The following is a 25,445-nucleotide window of genomic DNA, read 5'->3' as shown; positions in this document are numbered from 1 at the left end:
TCTATGATGCCCTGAAGGCTATCTATGGCCCCCAGCCATCTAGATCTTCTCCCCTCCTCAGTGCAGATGGGACCCAGCTACTGATAGAGAAGAAGCAGATCTTGGAGCGGTGGACTGAACATTTCAACCACATCCTCAACTGTCCTGCCGACATTAACAACAAGGCCACTGCACACCTACCACAGGTGGAAATCAACACGGACCTTGACAACCTCCCCACAGAAGATGAAGTGAGAAAGGCCATCAAGCAGCTCTCCTGTGGCAAAGCACCAGGATCAGCTGCTATCCCTGCTGAAGTTTACAAAGCAGGAGGTCCAGCTATGATGCAGAAACTGATTGAGCTCTTTCAATCCATGGGGAATGCAGGACAGATCCCACAACAGCTTAAGGATGCTAATATAGTTCACATCTATAAAGAGGAAAGGAGACTGCCGGTTGTCCGATAACCACGGTAGCATCTCCCTCCTGTCCATAGCGGGAAAGCTCCTATTTCGCGTCATGCTCAATCACCTTCTCCAACACCTTGAGCAGGGCTTCCTCCCTGAAAGCCAGCGCAGCTTCCGTGCTGAACAGGGAACAGTGGACATGATATTTGCTGCACACCAGCTTCAGGAAAAGTGCCAAGAGCAACAAAGTGACCCATTCGTGACCTTTGTTGACCTGACAAAGGCTTTCAATATGGTCAGTACAGAAGGCTTATGGAAAATAATGGAGAAGTTTGGCTGTCCCAGCAAGTTCATCATGATAATGCAGCAGTTCCACGATGGCATGATGGTCAAAGTACTGGATGATGGAGAGGAGTCAAAGGCAATCCCTGTAACAAATGGTATGAAGCAGGGCTGTGTTTTTGCCCCCACACTCTTTAGCATGGTCTTCTCAGCCATGCTGACAGATGCCTTCCAAGATCATCAGGATGGGATATGCCTCAGATACAGGACTGATGACGGTCTGTTCAACCTCAGGCACCTGCAGGCTGTCACCAAGGTCAAGGAGACTGTCATCTAAGACTTTCTGTTCGCTGATGACTGTGCCCTCAACACCTCTACAGAGCAGCAGATGCAGCATGAAATGGACTGTTTTTCACAAGCCTGCGACAACTTCGGTCTTACCATCAGCACCCAAAAGACTGAGGTAATGTACCAGCCTGTGCCTAGAAGGCCCTACCAAGAACCACATATTACAGTAAATGGGCAGAACATTAAAGGAACAGTCCACCGTATTTCCATAATGAAATATGCTCTTACCTGAATTGAGACGAGCTGCTCCGTACCTATCCGAGCTTTGCGCGACCTCCCAGTTAGTCAGACGCAGTCAGACGCGCTGTCACTCCTGTTAGCAATGTAGCTAGGCTCAGCATGGCCAACGGTATTTTTTGGGGCTGTAGTTAGATGTGACCAAACTCTTCCGCGTTTTTCCTGTTTACATAGGTTTATATGACCAGTGATATGAAACAAGTTCAGTTACACAAATTGAAATGTAGCGATTTTCTATGCTATGGAAAGTCCGCACTATAATGACAGGCGTACTAACACCTTCTGCGTGCTTCGGCAGCGCATTGATACGGAGCTCAGATATCAATGCGCTGCCGAAGCGCGCAGAAGGTGTTAGTACGCCTGTCATTATAGTGCGGACTTTCCATAGCATAGAAAATCGCTACATTTCAATTTTTTTAACTGAACTTGTTTCATATCACTGGTCATATAAACTTATGTAAACAGGAAAAACACGGAAGAGTTTGGTCACATCTAACTACAGCCCCAAAAAATACCGTTGGCCATGCTGAGCCTAGCTACATTGCTAACAGGAGTGACAGCGCGTCTGACTGCGTCTGACTAACTGGGAGGTCGCGCAAAGCTCGGATAGGTACGGAGCAGCTCGTCTCAATTCAGGTAAGAGCATATTTCATTATGGAAATACGGTGGACTGTTCCTTTAAGGCAGTTGACAAATTCATTTACCTGGGCAACACCCTTTCCTGAGCAGTGCACATAGATGTCAAGGTGAACAACAGGATTGCAAAGGCCAGTGCTGCTTTCGGGCGACTTTGTGAGAATGTCTGGGAAGAGAAAGGGCTCAGCTTTACCACCAAATTGAAGGTCTACTTCAGTGCTGTGATTCCACCCTACTTTACGCCTGTGAGACCCGAACTGTCAACAGCAGATATTCTAAGCAGCTCAATCACTTCCACTTGACCTGCTTCCACAAACTCTTTCACATCAAGCGGCAGGACAAAATCCAGGACATGGAGATCCTAAAATGGGCTGGACTTCCCAGCATTAACACTCTTCTGCAGAAAGCCCAATCCAGATGGACTGGCCATGTTGTCAGGATGCCAGACAGTTGACTGCCCAAACAGTTGTTGTATGGAGAGCCATGCCAAAGCAAGCGCTTACCTGGGGGGCAGAAGAAACACTTTAAGGACAATCTCAAAGTGTCCCTCAAAACCCTAGAAATTGGTCTCAACTCCTGGGAGTTGCTTGCTCAGGATCGTCCAGCATGGCGAGCAAAGCTCAGCAGATGCATGCAGCAGAGATGAAACATCACTGAGGCCCAGATGAAACGAGCTGCGCAGAAGGCTCAAACTATCGCCTCCCCCACTACAACACCTACCTATGCATGCCCGACATGTGGGCGTACCTTCAATGCCCAGATTGGCCTCATCAGTTACCTCCAGACCCCCAACCACCATCCACCAAACTGAATTCATGGTCGTCTTCGACCCCAAAGGACAAACATCACCAAAAACATAAATATCTGAGTTACCACAACTCTCCTCAGGGACCTCCACAGGGCCAGAGTGTTGTTTTTATTTAGCCAATGGTCTAAAGAAAGAAATGGACAACAATAGCCTAGCACAAGGATATAATATAACAATGAGTAACTAATATTTTCCAATAACATACATACTTTCAAAAATTTTGCAAATTCTTTTAAATACTAAAACATTAATGTTTCAGGAATTAGTAATAAATGGCAGATGCTTAGTCATCACTGGTGAAAACAAAAAGAAAAAGAATGTCAATATTCAGATTTTCCTGCAAGGTACTCTTTTTTCAGAATCTGAAAAGATTCCAAGTGCTTTCAAAGATTACTTTGTATCATCTGTTAATGAACTAGCATCGAATTTTGTTACTCTTTCTTATTCCACACCTGTTTTCCTTTCAACACCTCACCAGTTCTCATTTTCTGAGATCTCACAAAATGAGCTGTCTAAAATATTGAATTCTTTGAAAAATTCCCATGCTCGTGATATCTATGGTCTAAACATGAACTTTCTGAAAACTCATGCTGACAGTATCATACCTCTTTTCCAACATCTTCTCAATCTTTTTATCAGGCTTTCTATCTCTCCCTCTGGTTGGAAAACTGCTCAAATCAGTGTTGTAGTCGAATCACTAAACTGCAATTCAGAGTCCAGTCTCGAGTCCCCAGTGTTCAAGTCCAAGTCAAGTCCAAGTCATTAAAGAAAATTTCAAGTCGAGTTCACAACTGATCCGAGTCGAGTCCAAGAACAAGAATCCAACTGCACCATTTGGTGGTGGCTGTTGCTGCCTTTATGGGAAACCGTCTTTACTACTGTGTTGGACTAATGTTACTGCTTGACTGCCCCATTTTAGTTAATAGGCTACAGATAAAAAGCTTGTTCATCGCTCAGTAAGCCCTGCTATCAACAGGGCAAATAACATGAGAGAGGATTAACACTAGCTAGTTCATCAGTCAGCAAGCAAGCCCCACTATCAACAGAGCAATGAACATAGTGTGCCAATTACTTCTCTGGGTGTAGTCTTGCCAAATGATGATTGAAGTTCGAGGTTGTATTCGTCGTCTCCTCAATAGTTTTTCTACATATGGAACACATAGCAGTGAATTTTTTTCTCACTGCACGAGAAGTCCGTATAAGCAAAATGGACAATCCTTGGGGCATTCTCTCCAGGCATTTTAGCGCTGTTAACATTAGTTTGTTCCTGAACATGATGTATGAACAGGTGGATGTGCATTCTCTTGCAAAAATTAGTATAAAAATGAATGTAGATATAAATATCTTATGCCAAATTATTATGACCTGTTACAAAAAATAAAGAAAAAAATCCGAGTCCTCATCTCCAATTTACGAGTCCGAATGCCATTAATGCGCAAGTCCGAGTCCAAGTCGTCAGTGTTCAAGTCCAAGTCGAGTCATAAGTCCTTATAATTAGGGCACGAGTTGGACTTGAGTCCGAGTCCTAGATTCAAGTACTACAAGCCTGGATCAAATCACTACAATCATTAATATATATATATATATATATATATATATATATATATATATATATATATATATATACACACACACACACAGGTGCTGGTCATATAATTAGAATATCATGAAAAAGTTTATTTATTTCAGTAATTCCATTCAAAAAGTGAAACTTGTATATTATATTCATTCATTACACACAGACTGATATATTTCAAGTGTTTATTTCTTTTAATTTTGATGATTATAACTGACAACTAATGAAAACCCCAAATTCAGTATCTCAGAAAATTAGAATCTTGTGAAAAAGTTCAATATTGAAGATACCTGGTGCCACACTCTAATCAGCTAATTAACTCAAAACACCTGCAAAGGCCTTTAAATGGTCTCTCAGTCTAATTCTATAGGCGACACAATCATGGGGAAGACTGCTGACTTGACAGTTGTCCAAAAGACGACCACTGACACCTTGCACAAGGAGGGCAAGACACAAAAGGTCATTGCTAAAGAGGCTGGCTGTTCACAGAGCTCTGTGTCCAAGCACATTAATAGAGAGGCGAAGGGAAGGAAAAGATGTGGTAGAAAACAGTGTACAAGCAATAGGGATAACCGCACCCTGGAAAGGATTGTGAAACAAAACCCATTCAAAAATGTGGGGGAGATTCACAAAGAGTGGACTGCAGCTGGAGTCAGTGCTTCAAGAACCACCACGCACAGACGTATGCAAGACATGGGTTTCAGCTGTCACATTCCTTGTGTCAAGCCACTCTTGAACAAGAGACAGCGTCAGAAGCGTCTCGGCTGGGCTAAAGACAAAAAGGACTGGACTGCTGCTGAGTGGTCCAAAGTTATGTTCTCTGATGAAAGTAAATTTTGCATTTCCTTTGGAAATCAAGGTCCCAGAGTCTGGAGGAAGAGAGGAGAGGCACAGAATCCACGTTGCTTGAGGTCCAGTGTAAAGTTTCCACAGTCAGTGATGGTTTGGGGTGCCATGTCATCTGCTGGTGTTGGTCCACTGTGTTTTCTGAGGTCCAAGGTCAACGCAGCCGTCTACTAGGAAGTTTTAGAGCACTTCATGCTTCCTGCTGCTGACCAACCTTATGGAGATGCAGATTTCATTTTCCAACAGGACTTGGCACCTGCACACAGTGCCAAAGCTACCAGTACCTGGTTTAAGGACTATGGTATCCCTGTTCTTAATTGGCCAGCAAACTCGCCTGACCTTAACCCCATAGAAAATCTATGGGGTATTGTGAAGAGGAAGATGCGATACACCAGACCCAACAATGCAGAAGAGCTGAAGGCCACTATCAGAGCAACCTGGGCTCTCATAACACCTGAGCAGTGCCACAGACTGATCGACTCCATGCCACGCCACAGTGCTGCAGTAATTCAGGCAAAAGGAGCCCCAACTAAGTATTGAGTGCTTTACATGCTCATACTTTTCATGTTCAGTTGGCCAACATTTCTAAAAATCCTTTTTTTGTATTGGTCTTAAGTAATATTCTAATTTTCTGAGATACTGAATTTAGGATTTTCATTAGTTGTCAGTTATAATCATCAAAATTAAAAGAAATAAACATTTGAAATATATCAGTCTGTGTGTAATGAATGAATATAATATACAAGTTTCACTTTTTGAATGGAATTACTGAAATAAATAAACTTTTTCATGATATTCTAATTATATGACCAGCACCTGTATATGATACTGTCATTTTTCTCTCTGACTTTGATTCTGATGTCATAAATTATAAACTACCTTCTGATCTTCACTGTCTGCATGACTGGTTGAAAACTAATCATTTAACCATCGGTGTTAAGAAAACCGAATGTATGTATTTTCACTCACCTAGGAAATGCTTATCCTGTTCTGATCCTGTCATATTTTCAAATCAAACTCTTGCCACCACAAACACCTACAAATATCTTGGTGTGCTCCTTGAGTCACACCTCACTTATCAAGAGCACATCCACAAGCTAACAAAGAAGCTTAATCAGAAATTGTAAGTTTATAATAAGATCAGATCATATTTGTCACTCTCTGTTCCTGAAACTTACCTATATGCACTTATTCTTTCAATAATACCTTACTGTCTTCCAATTTGAGCTCTTACCACAAAGGAAATTATTGAACCAATAACAAGACTATACAATAGAGCGTACAAGATCCACCATAAACTTCCTAGTTGGACTCATTATTGCACTACACTTTCACGTTCAAATGCCACGACTTTTCAGAACTATATAAACAGTCATGCTATTACATTTTATTGTCAGATTCAAACCAACTGTCCCTCACCAAAACAATGTGGGCTTTATATATAATAGGAGTAATTTTGAGGGCAAAGCTGGCCTGTTAGGGCAGGATGGTATCCATCCCACTCAGGAAGGTTCTGCTCTTATTTCTTGCATCACAGCTCATAGTCTCAGAACAGGCCTATTTAACTTGTGACAATCCAGAGCCAAGGCCAGGGAGCAGACAAACAGGCTAAACCAACTGTTTGCTAGCTGCACAGAGTCGTCACTCAGGTTCCATTATATTGAGACTGTGTCTGTTCCCTGAGCTGTACAAAGAAGTAAAAAGACTCAGCGAGTTTGTTAAAGTAACCTAATTCATATAAAATGACTGACTGTAATACTGACTGTACAGCAGGGCGGCACAGTGGTGTAGTGGTTAGCACTGTTGCCTCACAGCAAGAAGGTTCTGGGTTTGAGCCCAGTGGCCGATGGTGACCTTTCTGTGTGGAGTTTGCATGCTCTCCACGTGTCTGCATGGGTTTCCTCCGGGTACTCTGGTTTCCCCAACAGTCAAAAGACATGCAAGTTACACTAATTGGTGGCTCTGAATTGACCGTAGGTGTGAATATGAGTGTGAATTGTTGTTTGTCTCTACGTGTCAGCCCTGTGATGACCTGGCGACTTGTCCAGGGTGTACCCTGCCTCTCATCCACAGTCAGCTGGGTAGGCTCCAGCTTGCCTGTGACCCTGCACAGGATAAGGGGATGATGGATGACTGTACAGCCACTGCCAGCATCTTTGATTTAAAGGTAGAACTTTTACATATTAGATCTCTCATGTCTAAAGTGCTAATTGTGAATGAACTTATTTTTGATCAAGAGTTTAATGTAGGGCAGCATGGTGGTGTAGTGGTTAGCGCTGTCGCCTCACAGCAAGAAGGTCCGGGTTCGAGCCCCATGGCCGGCGAGGGCCTTTCTGTGTGGAGTTTGCATGTTCTCCCCATGTCCGCGTGGGTGTGCTCCGGTTTCCCCCACAGTCCAAAAGACATGCAGGTTAGGTTAACTGGTGACTCTAAATTGACCGTAGGTGTAAATGTGAGTGTGAATGGTTGTCTGTGTCTATGTGTCAGCCCTGTGATGACCTGGCAACTTGTCCAGGGTGTACCCCGCCTTTCGCCCATAGTCAGCTGGGATAGGCTCCAGCTTGCCTGCGACCCTGTAGAACAGGATAAAGCGGCTAGAGATAATGAGATGAGATGAGTTTAATGTACTTTGTTTAACAGAAACATGGATTAAGTCAGATGAATATTAAGCATTAAATGAAACTAGTCCTCTTGGATACAGTTATATACACCAGCCTCGCATAACTGGTAGAGGAGGAGGCATCATGGGTATTTATAATGAGTATCTAGGCATAATACAAAAACCTGGTTATAAATTCAATATATTAGAAGCTCTTCATACTAATATAACATATGTAACCCTGAAAAATAAGTCTACCCAGTCAATTCCATTACATATTATTTACAAGCCCCCAGGGCCATATTCTGAGTTTCTTTCTGAATTTGTGGCTTTCACCTCAGATTTGGTTATTTCCTTAGACACAGCTTTAGTTGTTGGAGATTTGAATATTCACCTTGATAACCCAGAAGACTCTTTGAAAGCAGTGCTCATGTCCATTCTAGATTCAGTAGGGGTTAATCAGAATGTCATAGGACCTACCCATAATGATGGTCACACTCTCAATCTAATACTAACATTTGGATTAAATATGGAAAATATAGTCACACTTCCACAGTCTGAAGCTACCTCAGATCATTATCTCATCTTATTCAAATGATGTCTGAGCAATAATATATGCACCTTGCCACTCTACTGTAGTAGCGTGTAGTACTGAAGTAGTTGATGTGAATGTACTGTGACATACATTCACGTCAACTACTTCACAAAGTTTTATAAATAGTCTCCCAGAGTTATCAACTTTGACTGGCTCACCGTCAGCCCCCACAGAACTTGATCAGGCAACTGCTTAGAGTCAACGTTCTGCTATACTTTAGATAACTTAGGTCTACTTAAAAGAAAAATGATGAGAGAGAAAAATTTAGGACCCTGGTATAATGATTACACTCCCACTTTAAAACAGATCACTCGAAAATTAGAACATAAATGGCATCAAACAAAATTAGTAGTATTCAAATTAGCATGGAACAAGCACCTCCAGATGTAAAGAAAAGCTCTTCATGCTGCTAGATCAACGTATCTCTCTACCCTAATAGAGGAGAACAAAAATAATCCTAGATTTTTATTTAATACTGTAGCAAAATTAACGAGGAAAAAGACCATCATACCTGCAAGTATTGCAGGTATAAATGCACACCTGCAAAATGTAGTAGCAACAACTTCATGAATTTTTTTCAGTGACAAAATTTAAAATATCCGACAAAAAGTTCAAACTACTAATTTAAGGTTACTAATTTAAGTAACCCTGTAGTTAACAATAAAACTGTATTAGATCAGCAATTAGAATGTTTTACTCCCCTTAGAGAAATCAAACTAATTTCATTAATTTCCACATCAAAATCTTCAACTTGTGTACTAGATCTCTTACCTACACAACTCTTCAAACAGATAATACCAGAAGCGATTGAACCTCTTCTAAAAAAAAAATAATACATTCTTCCCTAAGAATTGGTTATGTACCCAAATACTTTAAACTCAAACCCGATAAAAAAAAAAAAAAAAACTGACCTCAACACCTGTCAGCTGCCCAATTATAGGCCAATATCTAACCACCACTTTATCTCAAATATCCTAGAAAAAGCTGTGGCACAGCAGTCATGCTCATATCTACATAGGAATAACATCCATGAAATGTATCAGTCAGGATTTAGACCTCATCATAGCACAGAGACAGCACTGGTTAAAGTAGCAAATGACCTACTGTTGGCCTCTGATCTGGGCTGTCTCCCTGCTTGTGTTGCTTCACCTTAGTGCAGCCTTTGACACCACTGATCATTCCATTCTCCTGGATGGACTAGAAAATGTTGTGGGAGTTAAAGGAACAGCCCTCTCCTGGCTCAGCTCTTATTTAACTGATCACTATCAGTTTGTTGATGTAAATGGTGATTTTTCTAGACACACTGAGGTAAAGTTTGGTGTTCCACAAGGTTCTGTCTTAGGCCAACTGCTTATCTTTATATACGTTACCTCTGGGTGATATTATTCGTAAGCATGGTATTCGTTTCCACTGTTATGCTGATGACACACAGTTGTATGTTTCTGCAAAGCTAGATGAGAGAAACCAGCTTAATTAAATTGAGGAATGTGTAAAGGATATTAGACACTGGATGCTTATTAACTTCCTTCTGCATAACTCTGACAAGACAGCAGTACTTGTACTAGGACCACATGCAGCTAGAAGTAGGTTTTCTGATTACATAGTAACACTGGATGACCTTTCTGTTTCTTCACATGCAGCAGTAAAAGACCTCAATGTGATCATTGACTCCAGTCTTTCACTTGAAACTCATCTCGATAACATTACCCAGACAGTTTTCTTTCTTCTCAGAAATACTGCTAAGATAAGAAATATAATGCCACTACATGATACAGAAAAACTAGTTCATGCTTTTGTTCCCTCTAGGTTGGATTATTGTAATGCCTTACTGTCTGGATGTTCCAATAAGTGCATAAACAAGCTCCAGTTAGTTAAAAATGGAGCAGCAAGAGTCCTTACTAGAACTAGAAAATATGACCACATCACGCCTGTCTTATCCACACTGCATTGGCTCCCAATCAGATTTTGTATTGTTTATAAAATACTACTATTGACCTTTAAAGCACTGAATGGTCTAACACCACAGTACCTGAGAGATCTTCTAGTCCTTTATGACCCGCCACACCCACTTCGATCAAAAGGTGCAGGCTATCTGTTGGTACCTCATACAGTGAAGGCTATATCAGGGGGTAAAGCCTTTTCTTACAAAGCCCCACAGTTATGGAATAGCCTTCCAAGTAGTGTTTGGGACTCAGACAGTCTGTGTTTAAGTCTAGATTGAAAACATATCTTTTTAGTCAAGTCTTTTGTGAATAGTAAAGGAGCAGATCTGAAGGGTCCTCAGGCATAGAGTGTTTTGGTAAACTGGGATGTATGGATGCTGTTGCCTCCCCCCGTGCTTGTACTCGTTCACTCGGGTTTGTTGATGGTGTAGTGGCTGGCTGTTTCATGTCCCAGGGCTCCCTCATGCCTGTGTTACCTTCTGGCTCTCATTTTAGTTATGCTATCATAGTTAGTCTTGCGGGGCGGCACGGTGGTGTAGTGGTTAGCGCTGTCGCCTCACAGCAAGAAGGTCCTGGGTTCGAGCCCCAGGGCTGGCGAGGGCCTTTCCATGCGGAGTTTGCATGTTCTCCCCGTGTCCGCGTGGGTTTCCTCCGGGTGCTCCGGTTTCCCCCACAGTCCAAAGACATGCAGGTTAGGTTAACTGGTGACTTTAAATTGACCGTAGGTGTGAATGTGAGTGTGAATGGTTGTCTGTGTCTATGTGTCAGCCCTGTGATGACCTGGCGACTTGTCCAGGGTGTACCCCGCCTTTCGCCTGTAGTCAGCTGGGATAGGCTCCAGCTTGCCTGCGACCCTGTAGAAGGATAAAGAGGCTAGAGATAATGAATGAATGAATGAATGAATGAGTTAGTCTTGCTGGAGTCCCTGCTTGCACTCAGTGCAAAATGTATACTGTTCTTACTCATTAGATGACAATGGGCAAACCTAACAACTTGTGTGTGTCCCCCATCTCTTCCCTCTGTCTGTCCCTCTTTGTTGAGTTACATGTCAATCCTGAGACACCAGTGATGCTGACCTTTTCTGCTCCTTGGACTTACCTGATCCATCCTAATGCCCTATGTTTGGCTGGAGTCTCATCACATTGCTCCTGTGGAGGATGGCCCCATATGGACAGTCGAAAGTTGCACTTGGAAGATGGCTCTGGACACTTACAGTAATACACGTATGGCTGAGGACTATATCTGACTTGCTAACTTTAGGACTGCAGTTGTCATGAACAGTTTTGCACTCAAGTTTCCATCAATGAAGAGTCTATAACTTCAATGAAACAGACTTCATGTTAAAACTATAATGATTTTCCTGGTTACACAGTTATACTTTGTGACTATACAGGACACTATTATAGAAGTAAAACATTTATAATCATGCTATCTATTATCACCCAAATGAGGATGGGTTCCCTTTTGAGTGTGGTACCTCTCAAGATTTCTTCCTCGTGTTGTCTGAGGGAGTTTTTCCTTGCCACCATCACCACAGGCTTGTTCATTGGGGATAAATTAGGGATAAAATTAGCTCATGTTTAAAGTCTTTATTATTCTGTAAAGCTGCTTTGTGACAATGGCTGTTGTTAAAAGTGCTATACAAATAAACTTGGAACTTGACCACCACTTACTGCTTTTCTTCTGCCACACAACATATAACAGGGGCGCATTACTAGATTAGTAATGCATGCACTTCTTTTAGTACCTGCTTAAAGAAACACCTATGGTCGGTGATAATTTTTTTTCATACATACACCAAAATCTGCAATGAGATCCCCTATCACATTACAACACTACCATCCATCACACATTTTAAAAAGGCATACAAACTCTTTCTGTTTGACAGTTACACCTGCAATCATTGATCTAGTCTCATACTGGTCAGTTTTTTTTAATATTGCTTCAATCCTCTCCCCTTTCAATATCTGTATTGTTTTTATTTCTGTTGATGTCCTGAATTCATGTTTTGTTTGTATTATCAGTGTGATTTTTGTCTCGATTGTACTGTGATGTGATTTTTGGCTTTTATGTGCTGCAGAACAGGAACCTGCTGTAAATTAGTTTTAACTCAGTCAGGCCCATTTAACTATAACTGAAATGTTACTTTTAATCTTTTCCTGTATAATAAATAAATGAAATGAAAATTACTCGGTGTATAATACTGCAACACAGTAACATTTTGGTCATTAGTGGTGAGTTTCCATTTGTTTCACTTTACAATACTGTTCCAGGTCATCATTATCTACTGAAGAACAGTAACACTTCAGTCATTATCAATGAGGGCCAATGTACAGTATTGTTTATACTCATATTCATATACAGGATGGGCCAAAAGTAGGTATACACTTTACACATATCAGTAAACAAAACAGTGTATACCTACTTTTGGCCCACCCTGTAGTTAAAATACATGCAAACAACATTTGCATGTACTTGTGATTCATACAACTTGGAGCTGTTATAACAGTACAAAGCATGGTACCTTCAGTAATATTTTAGCCCAGTTATCATTTCATAATCTACACCGTCAGGGACCAGACAGGAGAGGAGATCAAATGCACTCAAACCACAGTTTATTAATAACAGGGGAAAAGGGAGTTGGGAGAATGTGTGTGTGAAGTTCAGTGGCAGGGATGGCTGGTGGGAGCGTGGTGGTGACATCTGAGGTCTCCCATCCAAGTATTGACCAGACCCGACCCTGCTTAGCTTCTAAGATCAGACGGGATCAGGCGTTGTCAGAGAGGTGTGGCTGTAGGCTGACAGCACTTGGGTTTCAGGCAGTCCCCCAGCAGTAGTCCCTCAGCAGGCTGGAGTTAGGGAGCAGGCTGGAACACAGAGTCACAGATCAGATAACAAGATAGGGGCAGAAATGCAGGGTCAGGTTACCAGGGCTGGAGAGTAGGGCTCCAGGCAGGGCTGCTCACACCGGGCTGATGGAGAGGCAGGCGAGCAGCAGGGCTGGGCAGGCTGGAGATCAGGCGAAGGTACAGGAGAGGCAGGCAAGAGGCAGAGTCGACAGGACAGAAGGCAGATCAGGTTACCGGGGCTGGAGAGCAGACAGAGTCAGACGGAACAGAATATCGTCAGGAGTCAGAGTAGTAGGAACACAGAGCAGGTTATCACGCTGGAAGTTGCAGACGATCTGACACAGAAGCTTGGGAGGACTGCAGCTTAAATACACACAGGGGGGAAGCAGGTGATCGGCGACAGCCAATGACAGCCACTGGAAGTTAATAAGAGGAAGTGAGTGCGGGCGTGGCCGGTAATGCTGAGTGGAGATGTTACCTGAAGAGAGAAGCCCACAGGTAGGACCATGACAGAACCCCCCCCCCTCAAGGGACGGCTCCAGAAGTCCCTAGCCACAGATCCACCATGACGGGCGGGAGGAGGGTCAGAATTCCTCTGACCGGTCCGTGTCCAAGGCCTCAGGATTCTGGTTCAGAATCGGACTCGGGGACAGTAGCGGTTGGCGCATCGTCATTCCGACAAGGGCCCTTTGGTCAACCCCTCTGGTTGGCCGGCTGGTCCGGATGCAGGCGATGAAAGGTGCTGATGAGGGTACAGTCTAAGATTCTCCCAGCAGGAACTCACATCCTCTCCTCAGGACCATAGCCCTCCCAATCCACCAGGTATTGGAGGCCCCTGCCCCTGCGCCGTGACTTCAGCAGTCGCCAGACGGAGTAGACCGGGCCACCATCGATGAGACGAGGAGGAGGAGGAGAAGGTGCAGCTGGGACCAGCGGGCTCTCATGCACTGGCTTAATCTTTGAGACGTGGAAGGTGGGGTGCACTCTCATAGACTTGGGCAGTCGGAGCCGGACAGCAGACTGGCTGATTATCCTCTGGATCGGAAATGGTCTGATGAACCGAGGTGCGAGCTTACAAGACTCCACCTGGAGGGGCAGGTCCTTGGCTGACAACCACACCTTCTGGCCCACCCGGTAGGTGGGCGCAGGCGTCCTCTGCCGGTTGGCTCCAATGGAGTAGCTGGTGACTGACTTGAGGAGTGCAGCGCGGGCTTGAGACCAGATGCGGCGGCATTGGCGTGCATAGGTGAGGGCAGATGGGCAGGTAACCTCTCCCTCCTGGCTGGGGAACAGGGGTGGTTGGTAGCCATACACGCAGTGGAATGGGGACAGTCCAGTGGCTGAGCTGGTGAGGGAGTTGTGGGAGTATTCCACCCACAGCAGGTGCTCACACCAGGCCCTAGGGTTGCGTGACGCCATGCACCGAAGTGTCTTCTCCAACTCCTGGTTAGTCCGCTCTGACTGGCCGTTGGACTGGGGTCGGAATCCGGAGGTGAGGCTGGCGGTGGCCCCGAGTAGGTGACAGAATTCCTTCCAGAATGAGGAGGTGAATTGCGGCCCCCAGTCCGAAACGATGTCCCTGGGCAGCCCATGGATGCGGAAGACCTGCTGCAGGACGATCTGGGCGGTCTCTTTGGCCGACGGTAGTTTAGGGAGGGGAACAAAGTGTGCCATCTTACTAAAGCTGTCCACGATGGTGAGTATGACAGTCATCCTGTTAGAAGGGGGCAGACCCATAACAAAATCCAGGGAAATGTGGCACCAGGGTCGCATTGGCATGGGCAGAGGCTGGAGCAAACCGGCAGGAGGCCGGCTGGAGGACTTATTCTGATTACAGGTAGGGCAGGCTCAGACAAAATCTCGCACATCCCTGCTCATAGAAGACCACCAGAACTGTTGGGCGAGCAGGTGGTAGGTGCGAGTGGAACCAGGGTGGCAGGCTAGACAGGAGTCGTGTCCCCATTGTATAACCTGGGACTGCAGGTCTTCAGGAACAAAGAGGCAATTTGCAGGGCATGCACTGGGGCTGGGTTGGTCACGGAGGGCTTACCGCACTCGTTCTTCGATGTCCCAGGTCAGAGCAGCAACGATACGGGGTCAGGTAGGATGGGAGCCGGATCCTTGGAGGGGGCATCATCCTTCTGGAACTGGCGGGAGAGTGCATCAGGCTTGGTGTTGCGAGATCTGGGCCGGTATGAAAGGGTGAAATTGAATCTAGTGAAAAAGAGAGCCCAGCGGGCCTGTCTGGGATTGAGTCATTTGGCGGTGCGGATGTATTCCAGATTCATATGGTCTGTCCAGACCAGGAATGGGACTACGCACCCCTCCAGCCAGTGACGCCATTCCTCCAGGGTGAGCTTGACCGCCAGCAGTTCCCGGTTGCCTATGTTGTAATTGCGTTCAGCCGGCGATAGCCGGCGGGAGAAGAATGCACAGGGGTGGAGTTTGTTGTCATCCACTAACCTCTGTGAGAGCACTGCCCCAACTCCCACATCCGAGGCGTCCACCTCAACGATGAATTGCCGCTCCGCATCTGGAGGACGGGAGCAGTGGTGAACCGAGCCTTGAGGGTGGCAAAGGCTTCGTTGGCAGCCAGAGTCCAGGTGAAGGGCTGTTTAGTGCTGGTCAAGGCGGTGAGGGGTGACGGAACGGTGCTGTAATTATGAATGCATTTCCTATAGAAATTTGCGAAGCCCAGGAACTGCTGAAGCTTCTTCCTGCTCTCTGGTACTGGCCATGAAGTCACTGCTGAGACTTTGGCAGGGTCCATCTGGATGCTCCCCTCTGCCACAATGTACCCCAGGAACCCCACAGACTTGGCGTGAAACTCACACTTCTCTGCCTTGACGAAGAGGGAGTTTTCAAGGAGATGACAGAGCACTTTCTGGACATGCTGGGTGTGTTTGGACAGGGTCTTTGAGAAGATCAGGATGTCGTCGAGGAAAACGAACATGAACTTGTTCAACATATCTCGCAGGACATCATTCACCAGAGCCTGGAATACCGCTGGCACGTTGGTAAGGCCAAACGGCATCACCCAGTATTCATAGTGACCGGTGGGGGTGTTGAACGCGGTCTTCCACTCGTCTCCCTCCCTTATCCGAACCAGGTGGTAGGCATTCCGGAGATCGAGTTTGGTGAAGACCGTGGCTCCCTGGAGCAGCTCGAAGGCGGAGGTAAGCAGTGGGAGAGGGTATCGGTTCTTGACGGTGATGTTGTTGAGACCCCTGTAATCGATGCAGGGGCACAGGGATCCATCCTTCTTTCCCACGAAGAAGAACCCAGCACCGGCGGGAGAAGAGGATGGACGGATGAGGCCGGCAGCCAGAGAGTCACTGATGTAGGCCTCCATCGCCTTCCTTTCCGGGGTGGACAGAGAGTAGAGACGGCCCTTGGGTGGTGCAGTGCCTGGGAGGAGATCAATGGCGCAGTCGTAGGGCCGGTGAGGGGGCAAGGAAGTGGCCTTGGCTTTGCTGAATACCTCCCGAAGGCTGTGATAACACACTGGGACATTAGTGAGGTCGGGGGCAGAGCTGGCAGGTGGAGTACGAGAGGTTAGAGTGGCGGCTCGTAAGCAGGTCCGGTGGCAGTCCTTGCTCCATTCTCTTATCGCTCCAGTGGCCCAGTCGAGGTGGGGACTGTGCTGGCGGAGCCATGGATAGCCCAGGATGAGAGGTTGGCCAGGGGAACGGAGCAGGTGAAACTGGATGGTTTCGTGGTGGTTACCAGACAGAGTCATCGGTACAGGGGCAGTGAGGCGGGTGACGGTGCCAAGGAGATGGCCATCCAGCGCCCTGGCTGGAACGGGAGAGGATAAATGATGGCTTTGCAGACCCAACTGGCATGCAAGCTCGGTGTCCATGATGTTAGCCTCGGCACCAGAGTCAACCAGGGCAGCCATGGTGTGGTTGGAATCCGACAGATGAAGGCAAACTTGGAGCATAGGTTTCTGGCTGGTGGAGGACTGGAGGATCATTGAACCCAGCCGGGCCCCTCCTATGTCCGGCAAGCTCGGGCTTCTCCATGCACTGATGACTGACTGAGTCTGGCGGGCCCTCTCTCATTGACGGGTCTGGACCCGGTGGTCAATGCGGACGGCCAGGGCGATGGCCTCATCGAGTGTCGACGGTTGTTCGTACGAGACCAATTCGTGTTTCATGTAGTCGGCCAGGCTGTGCAGAAAAGCATCCACCAGCGCCTGCATGTTCCACTTGCTGCGCCGGGCCAAGGTCCAGAAATCGATCGAGTAGTCAGCCACTGTATGTCTGCCTTGGCGAATACTCATCAGTCCTCCGGATGCCTCTACTGATGACGAGCCCAGGTCGAAGACCTTAATCATCTCTGCTGCAAACAGGGAGAAGGAGGCACACGCCGGTGTCCGGCGTTCATACTCAGCAGTCCCCCACAGGTGGGCGCGGCCAGTCAGATGAGTGATGACGAAGGCCACCTTCGCTGCCTCCGACGCGAGGGTTCTGGGCTGCAGGTCGAACAGCAACCGGCAGCTGGTCAGGAAAGCACAGACTTGGGAGGGGTCACTGTCAAAACGCTCCGGACTGCCGACCTTGGGTTCCGGGGCATCGAGTGCAGCAGGAGCACCTCCCAGAGCTGGCAAGTCAGCGGCGGGTATGACAGGGGCTGATGCAACAAGGGGCGGCGGTGGTTGACTCGGAGGCGCAGGGGGTGCTAGGGCAGTGAGCAGCTGGAGTGCTTGGTCCAGTTGATGTTGCTGATGATGACCAAGCTGGATCAGGGCTGCAACGTCAGCAGACATCCGACTGACATCTCCTTCGGTGCGCTGCAGCCAGTCTAGGACAGAGGGTTCGGGCGCTGACTCCATGTCTTGGTCAGATCGTTCTGTCAGGGACCAGACAGGAGAGATGAGATCAAATGCACTCAAACCACAGTTTATTAATAACAGGGGAAAAGGGAGAATGTGTGTGTGTGTGTGAAGTTCAGTGGCAGGAAGACTGAGAGGCAGGGATGGCTGGTGGGAGCGTGGTGGTGACATCTGAGGTTTCCCATCCAAGTACTGACCAGACCTGACCCTGCTTAGCTTCTGAGATCAAACAGGATCAGGCATCATCAGAGAGTTGTGGCTGTAGGCTGACAGCACTTGGGTTTCAGGCAGTCCCCCAGCAGTAGTCCCTCAGCAGGCTGGAGTTAGGGAGCAGGCTGGAACACAGAGTCACAGATCAGATAGCAAGATAGGGGACAGAAATGCAGGGTCAGGTTACCGGGGCTGGAGAGTAGGGCTCCAGGCAGGGCTGCTCACACCGGGCTGATGGAGAGGCAGGCGAGCAGCAGGGCTGGGCAGGCTGGAGATCAGGTGAAGGTACAGGAGAGGCAGGCAAGAGGCAGAGTCGACAGGACAGAAGGCAGATCAGGTTACCAGGGCTGGAGAGCAGACAGAGTCAGACGGAACAGAATATCGTCAGGAGTCAGAGTAGTAGGAACACAGAGCAGGTTATCACGCTGGAAGTTGCAGACAATCTGACACAGAAGCTTGGGAGGACTGCAGCTTAAATACACACGGGGGGAAGCAGGTGATCGGCAACAGCCAATGACAGCCACTGGAAGTTAATAAGAGGAAGTGAGTGCGGGCGTGGCCGGTAATGCTGAGTGGAGATGTTACCTGAAGAGAGAAGCCCACAGGTAGGACCATGACACTACACTGTGTAAAAGCTCACAATATTCAATGTTTTTTTCCCCCCCCCCACAGAATCTCAAATGACTTCCTCTTTACTAGCATTTCTCTGTACATAGGGTATGTTTTAATGGTGCTATACAACCTACAATTGATGTCAACTTTTACATACCCTCATCAGTGGTCGAAATACTTTTTTTCCAGTGTTCTGCAATATTGCAGAATGTCAAAATTTTGTTCTGCAATTTGGAAATATTTTCTGCAAATACACAAGCCTCCATACTACACCCTTCTCAACCTAATAATGCCTATATTTACATCATATCTAGCTTTCCAACTCATAGCATTACTGTAATTCTTTATTCCCTCAGTCTATTTTTAATTTCAGTCTTCACAGATCCTTCTCTGCAGCAAAGTTATCATTCCATGATATCTCCACATGTCTTTCATCCCCCTCGCCCTGACACTACGGGCTACTACAACTTGAAGTATACCAACTAATTCATAAATGTACTAGTTATCACACCCACACATTATCCTTCCACACAACATATTAATAAAGGTATCACCACAATAAAAAATAGAACACAACTGTTCTTCAAGAAACAAAACATTCATTTTCATGTTACACGTCATGTTACATTTTGTCAAGATTAAGTTTCTAGCTTGAACAATAGATTGTTACCCAAATGTACTTCATTCACAGTGTTTGCATCTGCAACCTGTAGTTTTAAATTGAAAGCAAGGTTTCAATTCTACACTCTGTTACATCTTACAATGATGCAAAGAATTGATTCCATTAAGGAATAAAACCCAACTGGCAAATGGAAAGACGTTTGGGTTCATTGTGTTTGCCTGGCTTCTAAAGTGCAAGGTCATGAACTGAACTGAGAACTACTGCAGGGGCTTCACTGCTCTAAACTAACAACAGAGAACTGGGTACAAACTAATCATGGCAGAACTTAGAGCTACAGAACTACTGAGAGCTACAGAACTGAACATATGAGCTTTGTCTTACAGGGCAACTGTTTTACTTTGTGCTAGTCTGCACCACAGGCAAGACAGCACTAGTAAAAAAAAAATAGAACATGTACACAAAACATGTATTAGTGTAGCTTGGTATAAGAAAACAAAATATTCAAATGTATCTATGAATAAAGGTAAAATACTGTTGCTGTCTTCAAAAGGGATAGAATATCAGTATAATTTTGCATGATTCAACAATACAATATATACAAACCTATACAATTTACCAATATATATGTATCCAACTATAACAGCGACCGTCTTCATTTTTGTCACCCTCGCGGACGCGCGATCTGTTGCTGTTGTTGTTGGAGTCACGCTGGCTGCCGGTTTTGCCGAGATACGACAAAATCGTCCTTGTTTTCTTGCCGTTTTTGTTGGACTCTTGCCCCAAAGAAACAATCCTCTTCTTGGGAGCCATGTTTGTTGTGCCACATTGAATTCTGGGAGATGCATGGCGGAAACTGCCGAACACTGCCGAGGTAGTTGTCGGGTCCTCCCGGCGGGTATTAAAAGTGACGAAATCTTACATCGGAAAATGGCAACTACCCTTATTTGGTTGTCGTCGCCTTTCGTCGGTATTACGTAAATATTGCTCAACTTTGACCTGGAAAACGCCGTCAGGTTTGCGCAGCGCAGGTTTCAGTTTATTTACAGCGCCGCTAGTTTGCTAAATTGAGAACCATTGTATCCCAAGCCTGATTTTTTCATTCTGCAAAATTGCAGAATGTTTAATTTTTCTTTTGCAATCTTGAAAATCACTCTGCAAACTGCAGACTGGTATTTCGAACACTGCTAATCATGGACATGAATCATGGCAATATTGGCTTTAATTGACTTCTTTGAACTGTTCTTTTTTGTGTGGCAGAATGATTGTACAACATATACCTTAAGTAGAAAGAAACCAAGAATTTGGTGCACAAGTTAATTTACTTTGAGTTTTCTGAAATCAACACAGGGTCAAAATTATACATACAGGGTCAAGAATATATAAAGAGCACACACGTAATATATGTTTAAATGTTCCTTTGCAAGTTTCACTCTGACTAGATGCTTTTAGTAGTCATCAAGAAACTTCTGTCAGAATTCTGGTTGGATACTTGACCACACTTCTTGGCAGAATTGGTAGAGTTCAATTAAATGTGTGTTTCCAGGCACAGACCTGACTTTTAAGCACAGTTAACATATTTGTGATAGGGTTATGGTCAGGATTTCTCATCTCATCTTCATCCGCTTATCCGGGGCCGAGTCGCGAAGGCAGCAGTCTGAGCATGGAAGCCCAAACTTCCCTCTCCCCAGACACCTCGGCCAGCTCCTCAGGAAGAACACTGAGGTGTTCCCAGGCCAGCCGAGAGACATAGTCCCTCCAGCGTATCCTGGGTCTTCCCCGGGGCCTCCTAGCTTAAAACAAATCCTGACATGCATGGGGAGGTGTTCCAGGCATGTCAAGATTTGTTTTAAGCTTAAATGCTTTATCCATTCCATAACCAGCTTTGATGTATGTTTGATGTCACTGTTCTGTTGGAACACCCAATTGTGTCCAAGTTTCAACCATCTAGCTGATGAAGTTATACTGAAGAATTCTGAAGTAGTCCTCCTCCATTATTCCATTCACTCTGTGCAATGCAAAGTAGCCCCAGAGCATGATGCTGCCATCACCATGCTTAAGAGTTGATACAGTGTTCTTCTGTAGCTCTGGGCATTTTGGCCAAACAAACCATAGGTGCTAAAGAAGGCAACTGAACTTGCTTGAAATTCATGAAGACGTTTCACCTCTCATCTGAAAGTCTTCTTCAGTTCTGTCTGATTAGTGGGAAGTTCTAGGTGTTTATCATCTAGTGGACCAAAAGCAACCCTAAGGAGAGTCGTTGAGGTCACATGGGTTGTTGACCCTCTCAGTCATCCTGTAGGTGTTAGGGTCACTGGAGGCCGGGTGTGAATGGGTGTTAGCAGCCTAGAGAGTTGTTAGGGTGATCTGTGGGTCATTGGGTCTCTCTGCCATCATGTGAGTCATTGAAGTCAGCTGAGTCTTGGTGTGGATGTGTATTCAGTTTTCTAGGAAGTGTGCCAAGGACTGCATTGTAGGTGGCTGATAAGTGGTGTCTCAGACCACCTCCTCTGTTCAGTGATGGTTGTTCCAGGTTGACAAAGATGGCTTCTTTTACTCTTCTTTCAAACCATCGGTCTTTTCTGGCTAAAATGTGTACATTGCAGTCCTGAAATGAGTGTCCTTTGCTATTGAGATGAAGATAGACTGCAGAGTCCTGGCCTGAGGAACTGGCTCTCCTGTGTTGAGCCATGCACCTGTGAAGTGGTTGTTTTGTTTCTCCAATGTACAGGTCTGTGCATTCCTCACTGCATTGAATTGCATACACTACGTTGTCCTGTTTGTGTCTGGGTATTCTGCCCTTATGGTGGACCAATTTCTGCCTCAGAGTGTTACTGGGTCTGAAATGTACAGGAATGTTGTGTTTGTGGAAGATCCTCCTGAGTTTCTCAGACAGTCCAGAAATGTAGGGAATGACAGTGTTCTTGCATTTGTTGCCGTTTTCTTCCCTGTCCGCTACATTTCTTTTTCTGGTCTTGATGAAAGCTCAATTGGGATACCTGCACTTCTGAAGTGCTTCCTTGATGTGTTTTTGGTCCTTCTCTTTTCCTTCTACCATTGTAGGAATGTTCTGAACCCTGTGATGTAAGGTCCTAATGACCCCCAATTTGTGTTCCAGTGCGTTTCTGGTGGACCTCAATGCTAAGGCTTCTGTCTTGTTTGATGTGCATGCTACAGTCCAAAAAGGCTAGGTTGTTTCCACTGACATCCTCCCAAGTGAACTTGATGTTGATATCCACTGCATTGATGTGCTTCTGTGAAGGCTTCCACCTCATGGGTTTTGATTTTAACACAGGTGTCATCCACATACCTGAACCAGTGGCTGGGAGCAACTCCTGAAAAAGAATTCAAGAATTTCAAGCAAGTCCAGTTGCCTTCTTTAGCACCTATGGTTTATTATCACCTGGACGACTGAGAACCTTCACAGACACTTGGCCAAACAACTTAATCTTTGTCTCATCTGACTTTCCTCCAGAAGACATTTTCTTTGTCCATGTGGTCAGCTGCAAACTTTAGTTGAGCTTGAAGGTGTCAATTTTGGAGCAGAGCTTCTTTATTGGACAAGAGCCTCTCAGTCCATGGTGATGTAAAAGTCGCTTGACTGTAGACAGTGACACTGATGTTCCAGCAGCTTCCAGTTCTTGGCAGGCCTGAGCCTTGTTGGTTCCTAGGTGGTTCCAGACCATCTGATGCAATTTCCTCTCAGCTGAGGGTGACAGTTTGGGTCCAGCAAACTGGCTTGCCAAAGTGGCTACACCTCCCACTAACTTGTACTTAGTAATTTTTTGAACTGATGATCTTGGAATCTGCAGGGTTTGTTTGTTTATTTATATTTAACAAATGGCTCCAAGAGACATTCCTGAGTTAGAGCTACGATTCTCTCTCTCAGATCTTCACTGAGCTCCTTGGACTTTCCCAGTGTACTGTGTGTTGGTCAATACAATGAGTGCTGTCAAACTGTTTTTATGTTGGCACAGAGGCGCTACCAGCCATAGTCAATCACATTCACTAACAGTACATTAAGAGCCCTTGGCAAGTTAAAAGACATTTTGTAACTTTTAGCATCACTGAATCAATAGTCTAAGTGGGTGTATGTAAATTTTTGAACATGTGTGTGTGTACAATTGTGACCCTGTGTTGATTTCAGAAAACTAAAAACAAATTTAAACTTGTGCACCAAATTCTTTTTTTTCTGTTAAAATACATGTTGTACAATCATCCTAAAAAGAACACTTCAAAGAAATAATTGAAAGCCCAATATTGCCATGACATTCATATCCACATATGTAAGCTTCTGACCACAACTGTATATAAGTTGGTTGGTAGTATCTTGCTAGGTAGTTGCTAGATAAACCCCGTTGTTGCTAGGGTGGTGTTAGCTTACTGATAGGATAACCCAACTGGTAGCAAAGGTTCTGCTAGGTCAGTGCTATGCAAAACCAGTTGGTTTCTAGGGTTCTGCAATGTGGTTTCTAGGCTAACCCAACTGGTTGCAAAGGTGCTAGGTTAATGCTATGCTAACCATTTTGGATGGTAAGTGTTGCTAAGTGGATACTATGCTATCCCAGGCGTTTGCTAGGGTGTTGCTAGGTGGCTGTAATGGGGCCTCAAGTGGTTGATGTGTTTCTCAGTGGTTTACATATGATCCCAGTCAGTTGCAGCTAGTTGGTTGCTAAGGAAACTCAGCTGGTTGTTAGTGTTACAGTAGGTGGCAGTTATGCATTGTAAATTCTTTTTTTTTAAAGATTTTTTGGGGGCTTTTTTCACCTTTATTGGATAGAACAGTGTAGAGACAGGAAATAAGCGGGAGAGAGAGACGGGGAGGGATTGGGAAATGACCTCAGGTCGGAATCAAACCCGTGTCCCCGAATTTATGGTATGGTGCCTTATCCAACTGAGCCACGATGGCGGCTCAGCCTGTAAGGGCGGCTGCGCACTACCACCCCCAGGGGCATCTCAGTGTGGTGTTCTATGAGGCGGGTTCGGCTGGACAGGGGTGAAAACACATCCGAAAATTCGGTCTGCAACTGGGCAACTCCGTGAGTTGGGTCAGGGAGAGGTGGTCTCCACAGGGGACCGGAGAGGTACGTGATGCCAATGTTCCCTTTGGAACCTCCAGCCCCAGTTCCACCTTCTCCGGAACCAACGACACCAATGCCATGGGGACCTCCTTGTTCCAGAGTTTGAGCAAATTGAGGTGGTAAATCTGTAGTGCCCCACCCCGTCCATCCGCCTCACCTCATAGTCAACGTCCCCGACTCGCTGTGTGACCTCAAAGGGTCCTTGCCACTTGGCGATCAATTTGGAGCTCGACGTGGGCAACAGTACAAGTACTTTATCTCCCGGTGCGAACTCCCTAAGGCGCGTACCCCTGTCATACAGGTGGATTTGCTGTTCTTGGGCCTGCCGCAAATTCTCCTGGGTTAGGTGAGTGAGTGTGTGGACTTTTGCGCGCAGGTCAATAACATATTGAATTTAATTTTTGCTCGGTGAAGGTTCCTCCTCCCAATTTTCCCACAGTACATCTAGGATGCCGCGCGGCATACGCCTATATAATAATTCAAATGGGGAGAACCCTGTGGAGGCTTGTGGGACCTCTCGCACTGCGAATAACAGGGGTTTGAGCCATTTATCCCAATTGCATGCGTCCTCGCGTGCAAATTTTTTAATTATATTCTTGAGGGTGCGATTGAACTGTTCGACTAAACTGTCCGTTTGTGGGTGACAAACGCTGGTACGGATCGGCTTAATTCCCAGTAACCCATACAGTTCGCGCAGTGTGTGTGACATAAACGAAGTGCCTTGATCAGTCAGAATCTCTTTGGGGATTCTGACTCAGGAGATGACGTGGAAGAGTGCTTCCGCAATACTACGTGCTGAGATATTGCAAAGAGGCACTGCTTCCGGGTATTATGTTGCATAGTCCACCAGAACTAAAATAAAGTGATATCCTCATGTTGACCTATCTAATGGCCCGATGAGATCCATCCCAATTCTTTTGAATGGGGTCTCAATTAATGGTAGAGGGCGCAAAGGCGCTTTGGGAATGGCCGCTGGATTTA

The 25,445-nt window shown here is 45.7% G+C and overlaps 2 protein-coding genes across 5 annotated transcripts in view; both read right to left on the bottom strand.

The window, feature by feature from the left end:
- The window catches only part of atp1a2a (ATPase Na+/K+ transporting subunit alpha 2a), a 431,823-nt gene that overhangs the window by 45,939 nt on the left and 360,439 nt on the right, over nt 1-25,445 (bottom strand). Inside the window, exon 21 of one of the 4 annotated variants that reach the window (XM_060906009.1) lies at nt 18,225-18,277. The exons of the other annotated variants lie outside the window; for them this stretch is intronic. Coding sequence (XP_060761992.1) covers nt 18,266-18,277 — 12 coding nt within the window. The 3' untranslated portion in view covers nt 18,225-18,265. Of the gene's footprint in view, nt 1-18,224; nt 18,278-25,445 lie in introns of those variants that run through there. 4 annotated transcript variants of the gene reach the window in all.
- sdhc (succinate dehydrogenase complex, subunit C, integral membrane protein) overlaps nt 1-25,445 on the bottom strand; it is a 443,337-nt gene that overhangs the window by 230,934 nt on the left and 186,958 nt on the right. The gene's annotated exons all lie outside the window — the stretch shown is intronic.

Source organism: Neoarius graeffei, chromosome 23, assembly GCF_027579695.1.
Source record: "Neoarius graeffei isolate fNeoGra1 chromosome 23, fNeoGra1.pri, whole genome shotgun sequence".
NCBI classification, from domain to species: domain Eukaryota; kingdom Metazoa; phylum Chordata; class Actinopteri; order Siluriformes; family Ariidae; genus Neoarius; species Neoarius graeffei.
The sequence above is the reverse complement of the archived record's forward strand: the minus strand, read 5'-3'. Positions and strand labels throughout refer to the sequence as shown.